This window comes from Electrophorus electricus, chromosome 19, assembly GCF_041902795.1.
Source record: "Electrophorus electricus isolate QZ-2024a chromosome 19, ASM4190279v1, whole genome shotgun sequence".
Classification (NCBI taxonomy): Eukaryota; Metazoa; Chordata; class Actinopteri; order Gymnotiformes; family Gymnotidae; genus Electrophorus; species Electrophorus electricus.
In genome coordinates, this window is record NC_137515.1 from 5,092,302 (window position 1) to 5,116,606 (window position 24,305).

At 46.7% G+C, this 24,305-nt stretch overlaps 2 protein-coding genes across 2 annotated transcripts; both read left to right on the forward strand.

The window, feature by feature from the left end:
• Positions 1-251: 251 nt before the first annotated feature.
• Positions 252-9,611, forward strand: LOC113588731 (uncharacterized). Its single transcript, XM_081702746.1, has 5 exons — positions 252-310; positions 2,149-2,292; positions 4,570-4,866; positions 8,691-8,765; positions 8,906-9,611. Exons 1-5 carry the CDS (start codon positions 252-254, stop codon positions 9,153-9,155), a joined length of 825 nt encoding a protein of 274 aa, XP_081558872.1. The 3' UTR covers positions 9,156-9,611.
• Positions 9,612-16,275: 6,664 nt separating this feature from the next.
• hrh2b (histamine receptor H2b) lies at positions 16,276-23,674 on the forward strand. The gene is made up of 3 exons (XM_035535529.2): positions 16,276-16,705; positions 22,139-22,839; positions 23,107-23,674. The coding sequence occupies exons 2-3, from the start codon at positions 22,219-22,221 to the stop codon at positions 23,593-23,595; spliced, it is 1,110 nt and encodes a 369-aa protein (XP_035391422.1). The 5' UTR covers positions 16,276-16,705; positions 22,139-22,218; the 3' UTR covers positions 23,596-23,674.
• The last annotated feature ends 631 nt before the right edge of the window (positions 23,675-24,305 follow it).

Genomic DNA, 24,305 nt, shown 5'->3' on the forward strand with positions numbered 1-24,305 from the left:
ATGTCTCGTGTGTGTGTGTGTGTGTGAACACTGTGTATGCCTGCTGATTATGAACACTGTGCATGTGTGCCGTGTGTGTGTGTGTGAATGTTATACATGTCTGCTGTGTGTGTGTGTGTGTGTGTGTGTGTGTGTGTGTGTGTGTGTGTGTGTGTGTGTGTGTGTTTGTGTGTGTGTATTAAAGAAAGGGGAATGGAAAGACTTCTGAAAGAGAGCCAGCTGGGTAAGGTAGACTAAGGCACCAGTCAGGCATGCATCAGGCCCAGGTCAGGTCCAGGTCAGGCCCAGGTCAGGTCCAGGTCAGGCCCAGGTCAGGTCCAGGTCAGGCCCAGGTCAGGCCCAGTTAGGCACAAACAGCCCCTCCTATTGACAGAGAGTGCTGTGGGATGGGGTGGTGAAGCAGACTACAGCACAGTCACCTCTGGGTGAAGCAGAAGAAAGGGAATGTGGGTAAATTAGCAGGAGCTTCTCCTCAGTCCCTGTCCCTGGTCAAAGGCAGGCTACTCTGATAGTAGTAAATATTTTTAAATGTAATGTTTCACAGTTTTACATCATCCCATATTTCTTTATATTATTTCATATTCTTTAATCTTATTTCGTATTATTTATTATTTCATAATGAAGAAGAATCACTGGAAGAAAAAATGATTCATTGTTCCTTTAAATCCCCAGCCAAGAACCACCAGAGCTACAGAGACAGAGACAGAGCACTGCTGCACCAGCAGGCTCTGGAAGGAACAGCATAACTTTCTCACATTCCACACGCAGGATTTATGGTCACCTAGATAAGGGAGCAATGGCAAAACCAAAACAATATCAAATCTGAGCAATCCTTTCATTCATCTACAGTAGCAGAGGCAAATTATTCAAAATGGAAAATAAAGTGTCCATCAGGTGGCAGCAAAGAGTTAGTGTACATGATTGGTGAAGCTCATCTTACACACAGACTCTCCCATCACAGTGCTAATTTGCAGTGAATGATTTAGCCCTGAGAGAATGGAACATGTGTCATGCATTACTAGTATTTAAACAGTATCTCACAAACCTCACAATTGCCTTCATTCTGTTATGTATATATTTAGTGAGTTGGAAATGAGGGTTAAATTATGGCCCTTGTGATAATCTGGGCAAACCAGCTCAACACTTTAATATCAAGAATCATAGTAAGAAGTACAAAAACATATATTCCCATTATCTTTAATAGTCAGAAACAACTAGATTAGTATTGAGTTATTATTTGGAGGGCATGTTTCTCCATATGTGCTATGAAATTTTCACTTGCTGTATTGGAACTAATATAAAAGGTGACAATAGTGAGTGACTCTCTGTGGTTTTGCAACCATCCAGAATGATGTTGTCTGCAAAGCCCTAAACACCATCACTGTTAAAAACCAATTAAAAACCAGCCACTGTCATGCTGAAAAAGGCCCAAGACATGCAGAATGCCTAGAAACCTTTGAACTGAGAAAAGGACAGTCAGATTAATTTACATATAAGGTAGCATGTAAAGCAATTAACTAGTTTGTCTGTGCAGAGTTGATGTGAAAAGAAAATGTTGCTTGGCTTTGAAGCTCCATTTTTCTTTGCTGATGGTTCTTTTCACATGGTCCCTTCTCTGCTTCTCTCTCTCTCTCTCTCTCTCTCTCTCTCTCTCTCTCTCTCTCTCTCTCTCTCTCTCTCTCTCTCTCTGCCCTCTTTCAAACATATATACCCAGTGCTGGGTCAGAGACATCCTAAATTCAGCTGAAATGAGGGAAAGGACATGCAGGAAGGAATACTAAAGAGAGAGAGAGAGAGAGAGAGAGAGAGAGAGAGCGAGAGAGAGAGAGAAAAGAAGAGAGAGCTAGAGAGGGAGAGACAGTGTGTGTGTAAGAGGGAGTGTGTAAGACAGAGAATGCAGATTGCTGGCCCTTGCTGTTTCAGCATGTAAAGGTGAGAGCGAATCAAATCAACCGAGCGGCAGGCAGAGCGACGACGACAGGAGGAAGAGGAGGGGAGAGTCGGGGAGAGGAGAGGAGAGGAGGAGAGGGGACGACACTGAAGCCCAGGAGCCACTCAGCCTCCACCAGCATGGCTGCTGCCCGTCTCCCTGCCCACTGCTGGAGGAGTGCACACGAGACAGGACAGGTAGCGCGCCTCTACACGGAGCTCGTGTGTGCCTGTGAGTCATCTGAGACAAGTGGCTGGCACACTCCCCGGACCTGAAGCGCCGCAGAGGGCCGGAGCTGCAGCGGGGCGGGCGGCGGGGCACCAGCATGCCCTGTTCCCTGCTCCCAGCCTCGGCACACCCGGGTAAGTTCCGGAACAGCACCCGTCCTGTTTTTTTTGTTTTGTTTTGTTTTGTTTTTTTTCGGTGTAAAGTTTCTGGTGTCTTTATCCATGCGGGATGTGGTGGAACTCTGCGGCTTGCGCTGCGGTCGGCAGTCAGGGCGCACAGCTCGGGGAACTACAGCGAGTCTCGAGGAGAGAGTTGGGAGCTGTTGTCATTACTGTCATCCGACCGCAGCCGGCCAGCGTCCGTGGGGATCAGCCTGGCGTAGGGCTGGCGGGTCTGTGCATGTTGACACCCAGCTGCTGGCCGCAGGAGAGGACGGGGGGTGGGGAAAGAGGTGGGCAGCTCAGTGACTTACTGCTGAAACAGAAGACATTTGATGAGGCTTTTCCCACTGCAGCTATAGTGTTTAATATATTGATACGGTCCTTACAAATATCCCTCACCCCATGGTCCAATAGGTTTAATGCATCATCATATCTCTCTATCTATTCTATTCTATTTCTCTCTCACTCCTTTTACTCTCTCCCTCTGCCTCTCCCTCTCTCTCTCACTCTCACTCTTTTTACTCTCTTCCTCCCCCTCTCCCTCTCTCTCTTTTCCTCTCACTCTCTCTCTCACTCTTTTTACTCTCTCCCTCTCTCTCTCTTTTCCCTCTCTCTCTCTCCCCTCTCTCTCTCTCTCTCACACTCTTTTTACTCTCCCCCTCTCCCTCTCTCTCTGTCTTCCTCTCACTCTCTCTCTCACTCTTTTTACTCTCTCCCTCTCTCTCTCCCCTCTCCCCCTCCTCTCTCTCCCTCTCCCCTCTCTCTCTCCCCCCTCTCTCTCTCTCACACTCTTTTTACTCTCTCTCTCCCCCCTCTCTCTCCCGCTCTCTGTCTCTCTCTCCCCTCTCTCCCCCCTCTCTCTCTCCCCCCTCTCTCCCCCCCTCTCTCCCTCTCCCCTCTCTCCCCCCCTCACACTCTTTTTACTCTCTCTCTCTCCTTCTCTCTCTCCCTCTCCCTCTCCCCCTCTCTCTCTCACTCTTTTTACTCTCTCCCTCTCTCTCTCTTTTCCTCTCTCTCCCCCCTCTCTCTCCCCCCTCTCTCCCTCTCCCCCCCTCTCTCTCCCTCTCTCTCTCCCTCTCTCTCTCTCACACTTTTTACTCTCTCTCTCTCTCTGTCTCTCTCTCCCTCCCCCCCCTCTCTCCCTCTCTCTCTCCCTCTCCCCCTCTCTCTCTCACAGTCTCCCTCTCTGGGCTTTGATAAAAGTTCCTCTTTTCTTTTTTTCCTCCCTCTCAAGAAACACCTACTGCTGTGAGCCATGCGTCAGTTCATTTCTCACTGGCCATTGATTAATCTTCTCATTGTAAGGATGTAATGAAGTCATTTGCATTAATGTATAAATTATACACCTGACTAAGGTGGCCTGTATTAGAGTCTCTCTCTAATACAGGGGAGAGGTGGGATGAATTAGAGAGAGGGTGTTAGGCACCTGGCTAGGTGGCAGCAGCGAAGTCAGAGTGGAGAACGATTGAGCAGTGTTTTTGTGTGTGAGCTATTTATTCACAAACACACACACACAGACACACAAACACACGCACACACACACACACACACACACACACACACACACACACACACACACACACACACACACACATATTACAACGCACTTACCTGCGCTGTGGAAACAGCACTACCCATTTATATCGCCAAGCTTTGAGCATGATGTCTTTTTCTCGCAAAGAATCAGTCACCCTTTCTGCCAACACCCCTCTATCTACCCCCATTCTATCTGTTGTTTTCTCTCTCTTGCTTTCTCTCTTTCTCCCTCTTGCTTTCTCTCTTTCTCTCTCTTGCTTTCTCTGCTCCCTTTCTCCCTCACTCATCCTCCAGAATCATCAAAATTAGTGCAGAGTGCAGAGTTTCAGTTATAACTGAGTTTCTGCCATTTCACATTTATACCATTGCTTGAGTTGATGTTTCACTATCATTCCCCATATCGAGGATTCCTCACCCAGGTACTAAGGCTTGACCCCAGTGTAATTATCAGTCCTATATTGCTTCATTTAAAATGCCACATTTACTTTGCCAGTGTCCACAAGGGAGGGCTGATGATAATTTATCTGATTACTATACTACAATTTTTCATTCTGCAAGGAAAGTTGCTCATCAGTATTCATACAAACGGCTAGGTGCAGCACAAGGCAAGCTGTTCATTTATGCACCACGCAAACGTGTGTCCCAAACTTGTGCCCTTGAGGTGTACCCAGTCAGAAGTCACTCCTGAGAGAGACCTCCTTCTCTTCCCCACAGATGTAACGGGGTGGCCGGTCACCCTGGTTTCTGCCCTGGTGTCCTCCTGAGCCAGTCACCCTGGAGATGGGAAGACGGGCAGCTGATCCCACCACTCCTTTTCCAGTGCTGGGGGTGCCGGCCCTGGCGGGCGTCCGTGGCTGGCAGGGTGTTGGCAGAGGGGCGGGCGACGTGGCGGCTCTCGCGTGGACCCACCACTGCAACGTGGGCGTGCAGACGTCGCCGGCTATGCGGAGCTGCCAACCGCGCACAGAGACCCCACAGGCAGACGTCTCCTCCAACCTCTCAGAGAACAGAGTGAGCATGCCAGCCAACGGGCACGTCCCTAATGAGAGGGATACAGAGGCGGAGGGCGAGAAAGGACCGAGAAAGAGTGTTTTTGTTAAAGGGAGGAGGCTGGGGAGAAAGATAAAGAAGGGGGTGACGTTTCAGGGTCTGGATAACGAACTCGCTGAGGATGCGTGTGAAGCCATCAAAGGCCACCACTGCACTCGGACGATCAAAACGCACTCTCACCCGCAAGAGGGCGTGGCCAACGGCAAGCTGCAAGGGAGGAAGGATAGCCGCTTCACCAACGGAAGCGTGGTGGACTCTGAGCTTATTGGTGGGATCAGCAGTGATGTCAGCGAGGGGGAGGAGTCAGCCCAGGGGCAGGATCAATGCCACCCCAAGCCTGCAGTGCAATCCGGGAAGAAGAGCATCCCTCCATGCTCCCCACCCCGCAGACCCCCGATGAGAATCTGCCGAACTTGCGGAGGCAGGAAGAACCCGGTAGCTGCAGTCCTTTACACGGCCACCAGGGGCACGAATTCGCCTACCTCCGCCTGCACTAAGGGTCTCAGATCCAGCCCAGCAGCATCTCTCCACCCTGGGAAGGACAAGGGAGCCTCACTCTCTCTACCCTGCACCCAGACGGAGAGGTGCATCAACCACAGAACTATGCAAACAGACAGAAGGCCTGCGGTCGTGCGTCCTCCTCCAAACGTAAATGCAACCAATGACCAGCCATCATCGTCTGCACAGGAGGGCGAGATGGTCAAATTCACCAGGCACCAATCGGCCAGGAGACATACGGGCACAACCCTTCCACACACAAACACCTCATGTCCATACACACACACAGTCGTCTTGAGTGGGTCTCAGGAGACGGACATGCGCACACACTCCGACATTTGTCCCTTTTCATTTTCACAGACACCCAAGGCACTCGGACCCTCTATGCTCACTCTCTCCACACACACGCACACAAACATCAATGCATCAATGAATCCAAAAACATCGCATAACAACATACAGTCTAATCTAGCTGGTATCCAACCCACATACACACAACCAAAGACTAATCTAGCCACTATCCAACACACATACACACACTCAGCATCTAATCTTGCAGATGTTGAACCCACATACACACATTCAAAGCCTAGTCTAACTAGTATTGAGCCCACATATACACACTTAAAACCAGATCTAGCCAGTATTCATCCGACACACACATACTCAAAGCCTAATCTAACTTGTAGTGAATCCACATATACTCACCCAAAGCCTAATCCAGCCAGTATCGAACCTACATACATCCACTCAAAGTCTAATCTTGCAGGTATCGAACCCACATACACACATTCAAAGCCTAATCTAGCCTGTATTCAACCCACATATACACACATAAAACCTAATCGCGCTACTATTAAACCTACAAACTCACTCTCTAAGCGTAACACAGACAGTGTTGAGCCCACCTGCACACACTCGAAGCCTAATCTATTCTGCACTGAGCCCTCAAACACACATTCAAAAGCGTTGACTTTTATGCAACTTCACATAAATGCAGACACGAATTCACTTCATTCTGATCTGGCCCAGCCACACATCCACCCTAAAACTGCCTGCAAGTCCAGCAGCACATCAGAGCCAGATGAGCACTCCACACCAAAGACTAGATCCCAGACACATAGCAGGGTGTTGCCCACAGGCCCTTTTCACACTGCTCAGTCACGGCACACAAGCACTGGCCCTCAACATTCACCCACAAGTGCTAAAGATCAAGGCTTTACGTGCAGTCATCTGAATTTAGGTGTCAAACTTCTGAGCACTTCACATCTTAACTCAGATGTGAAACTCTCAAGTGGATTAGAAGCCAGGCATAACAGTCATTGGAAACCATCATTCTCCTCTCACGCAAAGCCAAATGCAAAACATCAAAGCCAATCACAAATCCATTTTAACATGGATCCCAAACCCAACGCCACCTCAAACTCTAATCACCCCCAGCCTCGAAGCTCATCTCTGCACACACAAACACCCTCCACAGTTTGTGGCATGTTTTTGCACATAAACACGCACAAGGACACACAAATGTCCTTGCATCCAAAACTTCCTGGGCTTCCTGCACACACCAACATGCCAGCAGAACCTCACCACACTCTCCCGCACGCTGACCCACCAACAGAACCTCACCACACTCTCCCACACGCTGACCCACCAACAGAACCTCACCACACTCTCCCGCACGCTGACCCACCAACAGAACCTCACCACATTCTACCGCGTGCTGACCCACCAACAGAACCTCACCACACTCTCCCGCACGCTGACCTACCAACAGAACCTCACCACACTCTCCCGCACGCTGACCCACCAACAGAACCTCACCACACTCTCCCACACAGTGACCCACCAACAGAACCTCACCTCACCCTCCCACACATCGACATACCAATGGAACCTCACAGCAGTTTCAAACATACCGACATGCCTACAGAACCTCACCGTACCCTCCCATATGCTAAGATGCACTTGGAACCAGATGGCCTGTTGAAGAGCCAAAATGGTTCACAATCCAACAATCCACACATTTCTAGCACACCCGTCCACCCGTCCATATATCCCTGCACTGTTTTTCTTCCTGACCCGCATCCTGGTACAACGGAAAACCTGTCAACCCATAATGACACATTTCATGCTCCTCTATCAGTGGTGGAGGTTTGTCCATTCAGTCCAGAGCCCCCTAAAGCAAGCCTTAATCACCCAGCAGACACGTTGGACCCTCCAGCTCATGAACAGGCTCCTCCCTTGCAGCCGGAGGCCAGCGCTAATTTCGCATCCATTGCGGAGGTGCTGACTAACAGACTTTGTGGATTGTCAGCACTGTCTGCAGGCTCTGCCAACATGTCCGCAGCCATGGAGACTGCAGCCTTGGAGCCAGCGACCCACGCAACAGCAGAAGGCCGAGGGACAGAACTGTTCTCTGAGCGCAAACCCCACATGACGTCGCCATCATGGACGGGGCGCGCGGCACCCCAGTGGGCCACACCTCAGCCCCTCGCCAGTCCCCTGGCTCCTGGTGCACGTAACACAGCCAGTGCATCTCACGCGCACATCCCGTGCAGACCTCCCATACCGTCCAGCAGCCCACCGCTGCGTCCAGCATTTCAGTTATTAATGGAGGTGGCTGGAAACAGAAACCCAAGTGCCGACTGGAGGCCCGATACGCACCTGTTTCCTTCTCATGTCACCCCGTCCGGACCAGACATGGTTGCTGAGCAGACGGGGAACCCCGGCAGCCCTACAGAGCAGTACAGAGAGCTGGTGACCGTCTCCCAGGACAGCCTTGTGCTAGCCAGTAGCAAGCCCATTCCTAATGGCCACTGTGCCGTTCTGCATTACCACCCTCCCTCAGGGGTCCTGCTGGCACCCATGTCTCCTGTCTGGAGCAAAGACCAGGACCCTTATAAAAGGATTGAGAGGGTCGAGGCCAGTCTGCAGAGCAACCAGGAGCGAATCACAACCCTGCTCAATATTATCCAGGACCTGGAGATGAGCCACGCACTCAGTAACGGGTGAGAGAGGAAGAAAGAAGGGGGGAGGGGGAGTGCGACTGGAACTGAAAAGATTATAAGGTGTGAAGGAATCAAAGAGTAAAAGGAATATCGAGAGCAAGGGTGCATAGAAAATAGCTTGTCAAGGTTTGGCTTCCTATCACAGTGCTGTTTAGTCAGCTCTATGAGAAATTTCAGCACATTTAACTGCCTCCTGAGAGCTGTTAGAAAGGAGACTGAGAGGCTGGAGTCACAGAACTATTTGCCTTCTCTTTCTTCCTGTTGCTTCCCTCTCCGTAGACGCCGATGTTTCAGGACAGGCCAGGACCTCAACGACTGCTCCACCTGCCAGGAGACAGCATGCATCATCTACAGGTAAGTGGGACTTCACAGCCTAACAGGGTTTCCCAGTATGCCCCTGGCCCTGCACATATGCACAGACTCTCTCTCTCTCTCTCTCTCTCTCTCTCTCTCTCTCTCTCTCTCTCTCTCTCTCTCTCTCTCTCTCTCTCTAGCGTGGAGTATGACTTCAGACAGCAGGAGCGGCGCTTCAGTGAGGTCCTGCAGCCTCTGGATTCCCCAGTGAGGGAGGCGCAGGAGGACGGAAACATGGACTCACTTGCCTTCTTCATCTCCCTTCACCGGGACCGGACATCACCGCAGCTTGACGTCCGCACAGAGCCCAAGGTGAAAGGGCGGGGCAAGAGTAAGAAACTGTACAGGAAGCTCCTTGGCTGGCTGCCAAGAAGAATCCACAGGAAGTAGGTCTGTCATGTCTGCCCCATCCCACCCCCCACCAGCCCAAGACATTCTGAATGACTCCCACATATTTTGTTACATTAGCGTGGTTAACTGGTAAGGTAAGAGGATTCATCCCCCTGAAGGTGATTGTTTTGGCTACAGTGTGAGAGGGACAGCACATGGCGTCCAGGTACTGAACCCACTGAAGTGGATTTGCATGAGGCGTTCCATCTTACGATTTCCATCATTCCACCCAAGTGGTGACATCATATAGAGAGCATGGTACTCCTTTCCACCCAGGCACACTCGGGAAGCAGGACATAAAGACAACAGCAAGTGATTTGGGGATTTGCCACTTGTATGGCTGGGATCAGCTGTGGAGGTCATGTTTGGACACACACATGGACAGAGTGACCTTATGACCCTTCGTTCTCTGTACGCTTTTAAACTCTATAACAATAAACCACAGATTTAAGTGTATGCGCTGCGGTTGGTCATTTTGGGCCTATTGGGTCTTTGCTAAGAGCCAATAGCGCGTTAGCATGGTGCTACGCTCTAAAGTCGTCAGCCCATGTGTTGTCATGGCACCAGCCCCGTCTGAGGTAGTAGAAGGCGGTTGAGCCAGCACTCTGCCCTCCTCCCAGTGACCCCTGAGGGAGAAGCACAGGTCTCAAAAGCCCAAAATAATCTAAGGTCTTAAAGCTAACAAGGATTCAGGATGAAACAAAGGCATGCCGGAAGAGTTCAGTGAAGCATGGTAAAACCCACTATAAATTTATGTTGAGGCCATACATATTCATATTCTCTCTCTCTCTCTCTCTCTCTCTCTCTCTCTCTTTCTCCCTCTATCTCTTTTTTCTTTTGGAATTTCTTACTGAATCGCTTCTTCTTCACAAATATGCACACACATACAAATGTAAACACATGCACACACACACACACACACACACACACACACACACATATACATTGGCTCAAGCTCCATTCATGGCCTAGTAACTTTCTCTAATGAATAGGCTACTGCCAGGGTCAATGTGCCATTTTGGAATAGATCCTTAACTGAGATTTGGGGAGGGAGCGGAAAGCCAGGAATGCAGTTGTCATGCATCGGTCATACAGCGGTCATGCAGCAGTCGTGCAGCAGGTATGCAGCAGACATGCGGGAGCTGAGAGAGGCTAATGGGACAGAAGCTGGAAAAGTCATGCGGCCGCCAGTCCCCTCTCTCCCCAGGACAGCGAGCCCAGCCCAGCCTTCATACAGCACAGAGGCCAGAATGCCAACCAGTGCCACTGGAAGGCTGGCCGAGCTGCCAGCCAACTCCAGCTTCATCCTGGACAGGGTTTTGTTTTGTTTTGTTTTTTTGGGGGGGGGTCTGGCCACAAGCTGCATTATATAAGACCTTTTTTTTTTTTTTTGCCTGATTGTTTGTTCAAAGAAAACGCTGATCAAATATGATACAGTCAAACAGCCCAAAGTAGGTGGAAGCTGAGGCAGAGTTTTAATTGCAGTGGCAGTACTATAAGAAACGATACATGGGTCAAGGTGTCAGCATTTTGGAAGACACTAACAACATGTTCCAGCTTGTTGGTGTGTGAGTGAGTCACTGACAGTTCAGTAGAATATGAGACAATGAAAATGAGCAATAAGTGTAAGTGTGTGTGTGTGTGTGTGTGTGTGTGTGTATATACACACACACACACACACACACACACTATACATATATATATATATATATATATATATATATATATATATATATATATATATATATATATGCATTCAAGAGCCAGTTCCTTCTTTCAGACACTTAAACACAGTCTTGACACAACACACAAGTCTTGAAGTCTTTTCCTCTGTCTCTCTCAGTCTTTCTCTGTTTCTCTCTCTGTCTCACCAGCAGTAGCTTTGCTTCCACCCTGTCCCTCTCTGTAAATGAACTTGGCTGTGTGAGCCAGATAGAGAGGCAGAGCCAAACATAGGGGCAGGTCTGTCTGTCACCCACATGCACATACACAGCAAATATCAGCCCTCAGCACAAACATACACACACTAGAAACCAATGTGTACACTTTCTGCATTTGTTGTTTCTTTTCCCTATGCAATAACTTGCATAATTTCTCATTAAGCTCATCTCCACTGATTCTATCTGAGAGTAAAGTGTGGTAACCCGTGATCATGTGCGACGTACACAGTGGGCTGCGTGTGCTTGACAGAGAGTGCTGATGCCATTGGCTGGGATGGAAACATGTGAGCGGTTCACTGCAATAAACTTCATACTAAGCATAAAGTCTGATGATGCTGCTGAATAACATTGATGTGATATGTGTTTACAGTGGCAATAGGAAGCTTAGCCATAGAGGGAGAGAGAGGAGCCACATGGAACAGATACAGAACTCAGTTAAAGCACACAAGTAAAAACAAGGGCTATTCAATAAATTCACAAGGGGAGGAGGAAACTGTGACGGACTATGAATTTAATCAAGAATGGCTGAGTTACAGGGGAGAAATAAAATACATATGAAAACTCACGCACACAGAAAGGACGAGGTTTGCAAGAACCCGTGAAGGAGGTTATGTGGCTGAGGGAAGTGAAGGAGTGGAATGAGGTTATGCGTAGTTGGACGGAGGAAGGTTGAAGGTTAAATGGAAGAAAGATGCAATGTCAAAGTAGAAGCAAAGCAAGGGATCTGAAGGGGGTGGGGCCACAGCTCTTCCTGTGATGTCACTTTAGCCTGACATCACACACAGAAGTCCATGCTGGGGCTACGCCACTTTGTTGACAGACTCAAAGCCACATGGCTGGAATTTGCAGGTTGGTCTGATGCCACTGGACACAGGTTGGATGCACAGGTTATAGGGCTCCTTCACAACAACATCTCGTGATGGATTTAAATGGGAAAATCTAAAATCCCTAAAAAAAAAGACCCTGCTTAGGATGCCACAAACCCCAACTCTAACTCAGGTGGTTGAGACAGAAAAAACAGCATTACAAATCAGAGCAGCACTCACACGGAACAGCCAGCGAGTGTGGGAAGCAGCAGCTACTCGGGGAGAGCGGCTCATGCAACAAAGACCCGCCACACAAAACCACAAACTCAGAAGACATCACTCCATAACGACAGAGTAGACACGGCTCTTGGGTGCAGTGGAGAAAAATAACAGAGCCATATTCCAGGCCCTGCTGGCTCCACAACAACACAGGGGGGATGGACTTCATTCCAGCAAATGGTAAATAAAAAACATTGACACCTGTCCAGGTAGTCTGCCTCTCAACATATATCAATGGCCTGGGAGAAACCGGATGATGGAGGAGGCACTCTGATCCTAACCAGGAAACCACTGTTAATTGGTTAATAAAACTGTTAATACTGTTAATAAACGTCACTATTTAAGTCACCAGTCAAGGTGCAGGGTATGGTTGATTGCAATGTTCTAATGTCTATCTGATGTGCTAGTAACTTTTTCCATAGACAGCTAAGACACTGGGCCATCATTAATCTTTTTAACAGCTAGAAGACCATCGAGGGAAGTGTCTCCAGCTGCCTGTGCAGGGGGGAACGTGAGATACCATATGGCATTTTATGGAACTTAAGCTGTATGGTATTTTTCCAAATACAAACACATCTGAGTTCGTCACTTATACTGGCATATGTAATCTCTCACCCATAAGTACCCATGTCAGTGTTTGGGGAATGGGGTTTTAAATTTCATAATTTTTTACGTCATTGTTTATTGTTTACTTTACAGGGACTTTGGGTGGTGTCTGGTAACAGTACACTCTCGCTGGCACAGCTATGGTAAAGCTTCACTAAAACTTGTAAACAAGCCTGTTGGGTGACTGATGAATGCCCTGTAGTTCTGCTTAGATAGCTATCCCTGCCCCTGAGTACATTAATGTATGGAGCTGTTTTATTATGTCCCCTTCATCCAGTGAATATGAAGCTGATCTAAACCCACTCAACTCTTATGGCCACTCTGGTGCTGACATTTTGAAGTGGGCATCAACTCTCCAGGGGAACTCCACCACACCCAAGGAACATTGTGATGGGCCAATTATTGCATCAATGCTGAGAAACACGAATTCAACACACCCCAGTCGTATCCATGGAGTCGACACAGCCCAACCGTATCCATGGAGTCGACACAGCCCAACCATATCCATGGAGTCGACACAGGCCAACCATATCCATGGAGTCGACACAGCCCAACCGTATCCATGGAGTCGACACAGCCCAACCGTATCCATGGAGTCGACACAGCCCAACTGTATCCATGGAGTCGACACAGCCCAACCGTATCCATGGAGTCGACACAGCCCAACCATATCCATGGAGTCGACACAGGCCAACCATATCCATGGAGTCGACACAGCCCAACCGTATCCATGGAGTCGACACAGCCCAACCGTATCCATGGAGTCGCCACAGCCCAACCGTATCCATGGAGTCGACACAGCCCAACCGTATTCATGTGGGGGTAGACCAGCAGCCAGAGGCTAGACAGGGAAGATCAACTCTAGCCTGCTCCCTGGAAGAGCAGCAAAACATCTCTTCCTTCACATCTCACACCGAACTTGGTGCTGGTCTGAAGTCACATGATTTATTCCTCTCACTTAATGTCTAACATCAGTTTTCCTCACAGTGAGAAGGTAGGTGTGTAGTCCTGTCATGTTCCTGAGTGCAGGAGGGATGGCCACATAGGAAAGATGGGAGCTCTGAGAGTTTGGACGGGTTTTACGCATAATTCAAACTGAAAGATAGTTGTAAGCGGAGGCTACTGTACAAACAGCACGAAGCGCACCTCTTTAATTTGCCGACAGCTGCTGTTTCATTAACAGGAGAAGAAATGTGGATACTTCAGAAACAAATACAATAATTGGCTTCAGTTGTGTATCAAACAGGCAGTTACTGAAGGGTCCCTTCCTATGAAACATATTAGCTAGGGAGAAATTCCTCCCCATTGTGTGTGCTACTGTTTAATGAACCTCCTTGAATTTCTCTTCCAATAATAATCAAAGATATCTAAAGAAATGAAATATAAGCTGTAACTGTGGCTAAATTTGGCATTTACTGTTACTGACCCTTAAGCCCTGGGGAGCTCCAGGAAACACAGAGAACACACGCAACATATACAAACGTGAAATAAGATGAGACGTGCCGGGACATGAGGAAAGCCTGCCGAGAAATGCTGAGACATGCTGAGACACGCGGAGACATGCTGAGACACGCCAGAGCAGGCTAGCGAGCGGCCTGAGAGGCCGGCCCCTCGCTGCTAGCGGGCTTTTGCTCGCACAGATGAGAGTGATGGACAGAGACAAGACCCCAGTGCCAGGAGATCGCTTTAATCCCCGTTAATTAGCCCAGAAGACCCAGTGACGGAAACCAATCCCCTGCACATGCACCCGTCTGCAAGTGTAGACGAGTAGCGCTAGCATGTAGGAGTGACACACACTAGGGGGGAGTGTGGAGCTCATCATATCCACTTAACCAATCTTACTGGCTGCAGAATGGTGTTTTATGTGATGTCTGATGTTGTACACAAGCTCCCATGGAAAATCCATTGTGTTTGTTTTTCTCTGGGAGTTTCTACTATAAGAGCACAAACACTTTTTAGGCCGGAAGAGTGACCTCTGCATGATCATTGGTTCTTTTCTCTGGCGATATGTGGCGATTCAGTGGTTTTCTTCATGGCAAAATGAATGACATTGATTATTGTCTGGTGTCTTCTGCAAATATGTGGTGATGTCTAAGCTCCACATATGACGATGACAGTTAATAAATTATTATTCTAAACAATGACAGGGATTCACAGCATCAGACTCCTATACATTTGAGGACACACAAAAACAATTGTATGTGTGTGTGTGTGTGTGTGTGTGTGTGTGTGTGTGTGTGTGTGTGTGTGTGTGTGTGTGTGTGTGAGAGAGAGAGAGAGAGAGAGAGAGAGGCAGAGAGATTGCATGAGAGAACATTAGTATAAGTAAAGAAATACGGAGTTGCACTGTTGGTTTGTTTGACATTATTTAATGACATAAAACAAAGACAGACAAAATAGAATGTTTTACACAATTATTTATGTAGTAAACTACAGCCAACTCTGCATAGATAATACTAAAGTTGGCCAATAGAGGGCTTTATAGGAATGGATCAGAGTAACTATCTCTCCACACACACACATGTTTACATTGAGGCCAGTGTATTACAGGGTTGAGAAGCAACAGTTCCTCTGACCAGCTGAACACTTAGACCTTCAAAGGTTTGTGCTGTATCCTTTGTGCTGATGACATATACTGGTTCTGTACACACATCACAAAATTCAGTAGAGCCGGCTACTGCGAAAACGCAAAATGGAGCCCTTTGTCTGGAACTTTCTACATCCACATGTATATGTGCCCATAACGCCCTTGGCGTAATTAATAACTTGTAAGCTCATCTGTCGAACGTAGATGTCCATTTGGAAAAATGCACATAACTTCCCTTTATAATGTTTGCAGTGGGGTCACTCACTGACGTCGTTCCCAATGCTTTCCCATGAGCATTAATATTGTGAGCAGTAATAATAGCCTTCCCATTGGTCTTCACACTGCATTATCTATAGAGCATTATCTCTATGGCATATATAAACAGTATGTTTTATCTGCATCACCTCTGCATTTATGATTAGCTACACTCACACACACATGCTGCAGGAAGTGTTTACCTTTCCCCGATATCTAATTTACGTCCCACTTAATAAGCCAGCTATAAAACTGTGGAGACCATGTCATTTAAGGGGCTGTGGGTCAGTATTTGCAATACCAAGGAACTCATTACCTAAGCAGAAAACTAGATTTTTTTGTTTTGTTTTGTGGGCACATCTGGCACACAAGGTTCCTGTGAATAGAGCTAGCAAGGCTGGAGTTCTCACTGTCCTGAAACAGCCATAGTAGCCAGAGGCATGAAACGCACCTGGACACCTTCAGCTGCGTACAGGTTTATGTGAGCAAAAACCCAAAAAACCACAAGAGAAAAGAAAGGAACTCGTTTCCTTTCATTAGAAATAGAAAAGAAAGGGAAAAAAAGCAGCTCTTTGCATGACTGGACATGCTTGCGTCAGCCCAGCTTTGCTCGGTTGGGCTGAACAGTATTTTCACTTCAGCAGCCATTTTTGGCGGAGTTCATTTTCATCTGCGCTCACCGTTTTCTCATTCGCAGGTAAATACGGCAACGTGCCGCATTCTTCACGGCGACGGCGCACCCAGGCCCCAGCGGGGAGCGAAACAGAGCGCGGGCAGCTCTAATGGGCGAGCACGGCTATGGGGAAGAGAAGAGGGGGAGGAATAAAGGATAGCAGAGTAAGGGAGGGGAGGGGAGGAGAGGATAGGAAACAAAGAGAAGCAGAACTAATGAGTGGATGAGTGAGACAGAGTAGTAAAAGCACAAAGGGAGAGAGAGGTCATAAACACAGACAGATAGAGAGACGGGCAAGAAGGCTGACAGAGGATCTCTTCCTGGCCCCTGGAGATATGAGCTCGGTCTCTCTTCGCGCTCAGCAGGATGCATGCGACCGCAGCCGAAACACACACCTGCGCAGAGTGAGTACCTCACTCCCCTTCAGGAGACACGCACTACTGCCCATATGTTAATTCACTTCTTTAACACTAGCTGGGAGTCTAAGCTAAGGTTTGTTTGTATAGATATGTACTTTATGTCTAGTCAGTGGCATTCTATGTTATTTAAATATAATAAAGACTTATTATTATGTACATCTTATTATTATGGTAAATATATATATTATAAACATGTAAAGTTTAACATATAAAAAAACCAACCTCTACCTAGTGATCTATGTATGTTTCCTGACTGGCTGTGTGAGGGCTGGTAGGAGAGGTGAGGTGAGGTGAGGTGAGGTGAGGTGAGGTGAGGTGAGGTGAGGAGAGAAGAGCTGAAATGAGGAGAGGAGAAGTGAGGTGAGGTGAGTTGAGGTGAGGAGAGGAACGGAGATGAGGTGAAGTGAGATGAAGAGTTGAGAGGAGATGTGAGGAGAGGAGAGGTGAGGTGAGAAGAGGAGATGAGGTGAGGAGAGGAGAGATGAGGAGAGGTGAGGTGAGGTGAGGAGAGGAAAGGAGATGAGAAGAGAGGAGACTAGAGGAGAGGAGAGGAGAGGAGAGGTGAGGAGAGGAGGAGGATCAGGCAGGTGTAACAGTGTCCTTGTGTTTGAGGAGATCTTAACATTCAGATGCATCATGTGCTTTTGAGTCCCAGCTGGCAGCCAGTGCACGCTTTGATCAGTAACTGGGAAGTTGTGTTTAATCAGCCAGCATTTCCCTGGTCTGCAGTGTCACTGGAGAAAGATGTCTGTGAGGTCCAGTTTAAAGTCGGCAGCTATAAAAGCACCTGCTTGGTGCAAATTCCATGGCTCAAAAACATTTTTTAATGTTTTTGGCAAGGGGTTGTATCATGAAATTCAGCAAAATGCACACCTCCTAATCTAACACCACTTACCATTAGGCTGCTTTCATTCCCTCCTACAATTAAGTGAACATAAGAGTGGATCTTCGCACAGGTCCAGTGGGGCCACTGTGGCTATGGTGGCTGCTGGAATTTGAGGTATACTGGAATCCTGCAGGGTATTGAGGTATACTGGAATCCTGCAGGGTATTGAGGTATACTGGAATCCTGCAGGGTATTGAGGTATACTGCTTGAGGAACAGTGTGAGGCTTGAGTTTTGCTGACTGTTGACCTAAACACCAATCTTGTGCCATGCACAAAGCATCATTTTCTATTTGCTATGCAGTAATTTTATTAAACTTGGCAAAATGATGTTAATCACTCTTACAGTCCGAGTCGTTGTTCTCTAAGCATGTCCACATTGCAACTGATTAAGTAGAGGCTCCGAGTTATCCATTTCCCTATCACCCCTCCTCTGTCTCCTTCTCTCTTTCTCTCTCTATGACTGTCGCTCTCACTCTCCATTCTTTTCTGTCTCTCTAGCTTCTCTTGTAATGCTCAGAAATGTTTAAAATGTACAGAAGGGTTGTCAAAATTTCATCAAATCTACTCATTTTCCTTCGCGTCTGCGTGAGGTCTAGTGAACTATCGTGTCATCTCTGTTGCAGTCTTGTATGGTTTTTTGCAGAAGCAAGCATGTATACCCATGAGACAGACACCATATGTTACATTTTACGAGAGAGCAGAAAATAATACAAATGTCGAACTGAAGTTGCATGAAGATTAGACACTCCAACTTGTATGTCTGTTTTTATGGCAAATCTAAACACCTAAGCTTTTGTTTGCATTGCTGAGGAGGACTCAAATCTGACAGGTTGTAAAGTTCATAGCAAGATAAACAATACCATGAGTGGCCTACACAAATGTGAAAAAGATGTTCTGACTCTGTACAGGCCCAGATGTCCTGACTCCGTTTTTGCTTGTATGTATGTATATTTGTATTTTATGTTGTTGTTTTTTTGTTTGTTGGGTTTTTTGTTGTTGTTGTTGATTTTGGTTTGTTGCTTTGTCTGCCTCAGTATGAGCAAGATGGTTGGCTGGGTGTGGCTCTTGCACACACTGTGAAGGTACAGTAGTCTACGTGAAAGTACAAACACTTTCAGATTATTTGGATATAGTCCAGCTTTTATTAATTGATCAAACTCTTTTCAGGCAGCTCCAGACGATCTGGTTCAGTATCTTTGTTCACCATCTGTCCTTTAAAACTGCTAGCCCGTAGCTGTTTGAAAATAGTTCCATCTGGAAGACGGAGACGAGTAAAAGGAACAGCACACCTCAAAACTACTCCCTGCCCATCACCACCAATATCACACACTTAGAAATAAAGTTTCTCCAGGTTGTCAGAGTTATTTCATCTAAATATCACAGTATTATTAAAAACAACGGTTATTTGAGTCAGTGGATGAACCTATCCATCTCTATCATTGGACCAATAACCACAATTCAAATTGCAATGCTACTACTACTACTAATAATAATCATTTTAATTTATATAGTGTTTAATTATAAAAGTTTAATTTACGTAGTGCCTTTCATAGACTCTCTCAAAATGGAGAGGAAAAAAGTCATTAATTGACCCAATCAACACATTAATTAACAAATATGAATAGGAAGAGAAGTTATGAGGGAAAAAAATAAGTTTAACTACTTATTTGCAATGATTCCAGTTAAACATACTTTAAAAAATATTCAAAACAGTAGGCACTCTAACACTAAAGTACCTCTGGAGTAACCAAACATGGAAAATAGCACTTATAACACTACACAAAGACAAAGACTGTGGGGGGCTATGCATATGTTCAGTACTATTTACAGGAAAATCAACTTCAAAATCCAGTTAAATGAGCTCACAGAGACCACCACAACCCCTGGATAGGCAGTTATATTACTGATTCTGTTACTGTTTCTGTTACTGATCTACCATCCCTCAGTGCAAACATAAACAACATAGGTGCTTTAAAAGCCTCTCTACATCTCTGACCTCCTTCAGGGAAATCAAACGAGGTAACTGAGATAACACCTAACATATATACATCCATACTGCATGCAGTTTTTAAAGTCAATTAGTCACCATTTATGTTTAGCAAATGGAAAGACTAAGGCCTCACACCTACAACGCTTGTTCACTAACAATACGTCTAAGACTCTTCAAGAATTCATCAATAATTAAGATTATGACGTCATGAAAAATCAGGATACTTAGAATATCATCCATATACTAGGCAATCATCTTTCATAATGAGCAAAAATGCAAAAATACAGTTATTCATTACAAAGGTATACAAAAGACATGCATTACACAGTACAACATGTTCTAAATGAACCAACTCAAACATATTCACACGATGCACATTGAACACTACTGATAACTACCACACTTTGGACATGTACACCAGTTAATCACTTCCGAAAATAAATAATCACCAAACTGTCTCTCTATTTGGGGGGCAGCATTCGACTGTCAGCCTCATGTCTCCTAGGAGACCATTCCAAAACAGAGCCACCAATTTAAAACGCCATCTCCATTTGAATTATGTGTAGGGGTCAAAATCTGGGGAATTTCAGATAAATACAATGAAGAATGTTGTTTATACAGATGAATTTTGGATAAATACAATGAGAAATGTTATTTGTACATGTATATTACAATGACCATTGGGGGGGTATTTAAATTACCTAAAAATTAATTAAAAAGCTCCCTCAGCTTTTAAAGACTTCTGTGGCATCTGTGATGATTTTTTTTTAAATTTAAACAATGACCATAAAAATTCCAACAATGCTCATAAAAACAACACCTTATTGAGCTTTGGTGTGGTGTGTGGCCTACCATGTCGTTTTCTCCACTGAAAAAAAAGGTTATTTTCAGCCAATGATTTTACATTCTAATGATCTCTGTTCCCATCGGTCACATCAAAGGGGGTCAGGGTGGACGCTGACACCGGTGGAAGGCACTGCAGTGAATCAAACGAGGTTTATTCAGGTGACTTGGGGTATTTTCTCAGTGTGACATCACATCGACAAACCAAATCCAAACAGCGTTTAAAATCACATTCTCTGCAAAACGGAAGCACACGGAAATGACACTTCAGTACCTGCTCTGGTGGGTACAACCTCAAGTCGCACACCTATCATCTGGCAAAAAAAAAAAAAAAAACTATTTTGCTTACCACGTCTGCTTTAAATCCTTTTTAAAAAGGTGCACATCTTGAAGAAGTCTGTATGTGGGCCCTGAACGGTACAATCATCTGCACTGACAGCAGTGTGTAACTGTTTGCGTATAACCTGATTCTGGAGTTCTGATCTCATTACAGGCTCAGTCTCGGTCTGTGTCTGATAGGCTCTTAGCACCACTCCCATTCTGATCTGACTTAATAGCTGTCATCCTCCCTTTTGTATGTCTTAAACTCGGGAAATCGGGGAATCGGGAAAATTAGCTAGGACTGGAACTGGATGACCAAAAAAGGTTTCAAGCAGAGATGGCCATATCCACTGAAACCAGCAAGCCTGATTGTTTAATGAATCTATCCAGAATGAGATTAGAGAATGTTTTCTCTGATCATATTGCATGTACAGTAAAGCCTTATTTCATTACAACATTCCGAATCCACTGAATTGATTTAAATTTTGAAAAAAAAAAATCATAAGATATAATAGCTACAGCATAAAATATATAAGATGATGCCTTTACTAAACTTATATATTTATAAGCAATGTTCCAAACTGCTTATAAGCAACATTCCCAAGCAAGCACTGCAGAACTCCGCCAGCCTGTTTCCGTAGTCCAACCTCCAGTGCGGAAGCCTGCCTGTCTGCAGCCTGCACCTTCGTTTGCATGAGATTTCCTTTGGTGACCTTCCAGGATGTGCAGCAATGCAACACATCAGCGAGATGCGCATTCATTAACACTGCTGCCCCCTTATTTATAAGCTCAGGTGCCAACACAAGAATAAGAAGAAGAAGAAGAATTGAAATAATAAGCTGTGATGACATTTTACTGGCAGAGACACTACCATCCTGGATGTCTACTGTGGCTTTGCGCTCGGGAATCTCTACTTCCATTTATATCATGTTTGTTTGTTTCTAAAGAGGATGAACTTTGTTTTATGTGCATTCCCTTTTTCATGTAAAAAGACAATTTCTTAGATAACACAGGAAACCTGGCCCTTGGCATTTAATCTGCATTAGGGGTCAACTGACGTTATTAAGACAATATGCCTGCACACAGACAAACATAGACACACACACACATATATGGTAGAAGATTCCAAGTCAGTAACTGCAGTGTACTATAGTAAGAGATGTAGAGATATTCCAAATTGTAGTAAAGTACACATGTACTCCTTCAACTGCTGTGCAAGCAAAGCTGGCGAAACAGCTGACGAAGGACCTCCATCCAATATGTCCTGTTTCTCCGGAAACTGTATACATCACTACAACTCTGAATATCTCTACATGGTTTAGAGTTTGATTAATGATTAATCCCATTTGTAAGATCCACGTCTGCCTTCTTGTTCAGTGCTGAAACACACATATCCGGAGCCGCGGGGTTGCCGGTCCTACGTCTGAGGTAGCCCCCTGCTGGGGGACCTGGCAGTAATGGCGTGGGCAGCACTGCGCTGGGTGGTTCTGATGGCCTTCATCGCGCTGACCATCGGTGGCAATGCGCTGGTGTGTCTGGCGGTGGCGAGCAGCCGTCGCCTGCGTCGCCTGAGCAGCTGCTTCGTGGTATCGCTCGCCGTCACCGACCTGCTGCTGGCCCTGCTGGTGCTGCCGCTGGCCGCCACCCTGGAGCTGCGTGACGGTCGCTGGCCACTGGGGGGCACCCTCTGCAGCGTCTACCTCTCCGTGGACGTGACACTTTGCGCCGCTTCAATTTTCACCCTGCTGGCCATCAGCGTGGACCGCTACCTGGCCATCTCGGCGCCGCTCAACTACACGGAGCGAGTCACCCCCCGACGGGTGCTGGCCGCCCTCGGCGCCATCTGGACCCTCTCCCTCACTTTGGCCTTCGCCCCCGTCCACCTGGGCTGGAACACGGCCAATTTCAGCGTGCCGAACATGGACCGGGAGGTGGGCGAGGAGGCCGGGGAGGGCAGGACCTGCCGCTACGAGTGGAACAATGACTACGTGGTGCTGGTCGCGTTTGGCACTTATTTCCTCCCCCTGCTGGTTATGTGTGGCATGTACCACCGAATTTTCTGCACGGCACGTGAACAGGTACCTGATCGTATGCAATTAAAGCCACTGTAGTGATAGTGTTTGTGGCAACACATCCACTTGGGTCATTTCTGCTTTTGTGAGATATGACATAACGCACTAAGATCATAGGCCACTTTGTCATCTAAACTGAGGACTGTTCCTAGTGAATCTTGCCAGGTCTTTCTCTTTATCTTTCTCCCTCTATATCATACCGTCTCTATATACAATCTATACAATCCCACACAGTAGGTTTATTCATTAGCCCCTGGCCCCTGTCTCCCTCAGGTGCGTCGCATCCGCGCGGCCACGCCCTCCTTCGCCCGCTCGGCGTCGGCGGTCGCCACGGCGAGGGAGCACAAGGCGACGGTGACGCTGGCTGCCGTGCTGGGCGCCTTCCTGGTCTGCTGGCTGCCGTACTTCATCTACTTCACCTGCATGGGACTGCGTCGCGAAACGCACCCGCCGCTCCTCGCGCACTCCGTCGTGCTCTGGCTGGGTTACTTCAACTCCGCTGTGAACCCCATCCTCTACCCGGCGCTCAACCGGGACTTCCGGCAGGCCTACAGGCAGCTGCTCCGCTGCAGAGTCGCCCGGAAGCGGCTGCCGGCCTCACCGAGGGTCCTGGTGCGGGAGAGGGGCGCCGTTTCTCATGGGTGTCAGAGGAAGCACAGCCGGAGCGAGCCATCAGCCATCAACCCACGAGAGACGATGGACGAATCAAGTCCGGAACACACCAGTCCATGTCTGGCTGGGAAGTCTGAGATGCAAGCTTAGAAATCCTTTCCTAAAAGCAGTGTGATTCAACCAATCTGTTGACCTCTGACATAAAGCCCTTAAACAAACATGCTGAGATTAGGTTGGCACCTACACACCACTTTCCACCGAGGTCTAATTTAACAGAGGTACCTCAATGATCTAAGACTGAATGTAAAAAGATTATATGTTAATGTAACAGTAGTGTTACACATGAAAAGACTGTATGTACTTCAACATATTTAATAATTAATCAGTTTTATGTGGTTGTTCAGCATATTGAACACTATGAATTAACGCTGTAAATTATGTACAATACTTCACTTTTAACATTGGTTTTTTGTTTTTTTTTTTCCATATCGCCATTTATTTTTCATGAGCCAAAATTAGACAAATCATTCCACATAAATGACTACGTTTTAAGGTGCTGTGCAGATAGTGAGTTTTGCCATTCAGATTTTCACATATCAGCTGATGTAAACGGTTTGATAGCCATTCAGGCCTCTTGTCTTCTACCCTGTATTAGGTGCATGAAACAGGATGGCAATTTCTCAGTGTGTTAAATTGTGCTGTTTGGGGGGGGTATTCTCTTTGCTAAGATGTTGTAAAAACCAAACATGTCAATGGAAATAACATTATTAACAGTCAGCTAATCTGAGCTTGACACCTCTGTCAGTGTTCACCTGTTCAATTGTTCATGCTGTTCTTGTTCCTCCATTTCTTTAATAAAT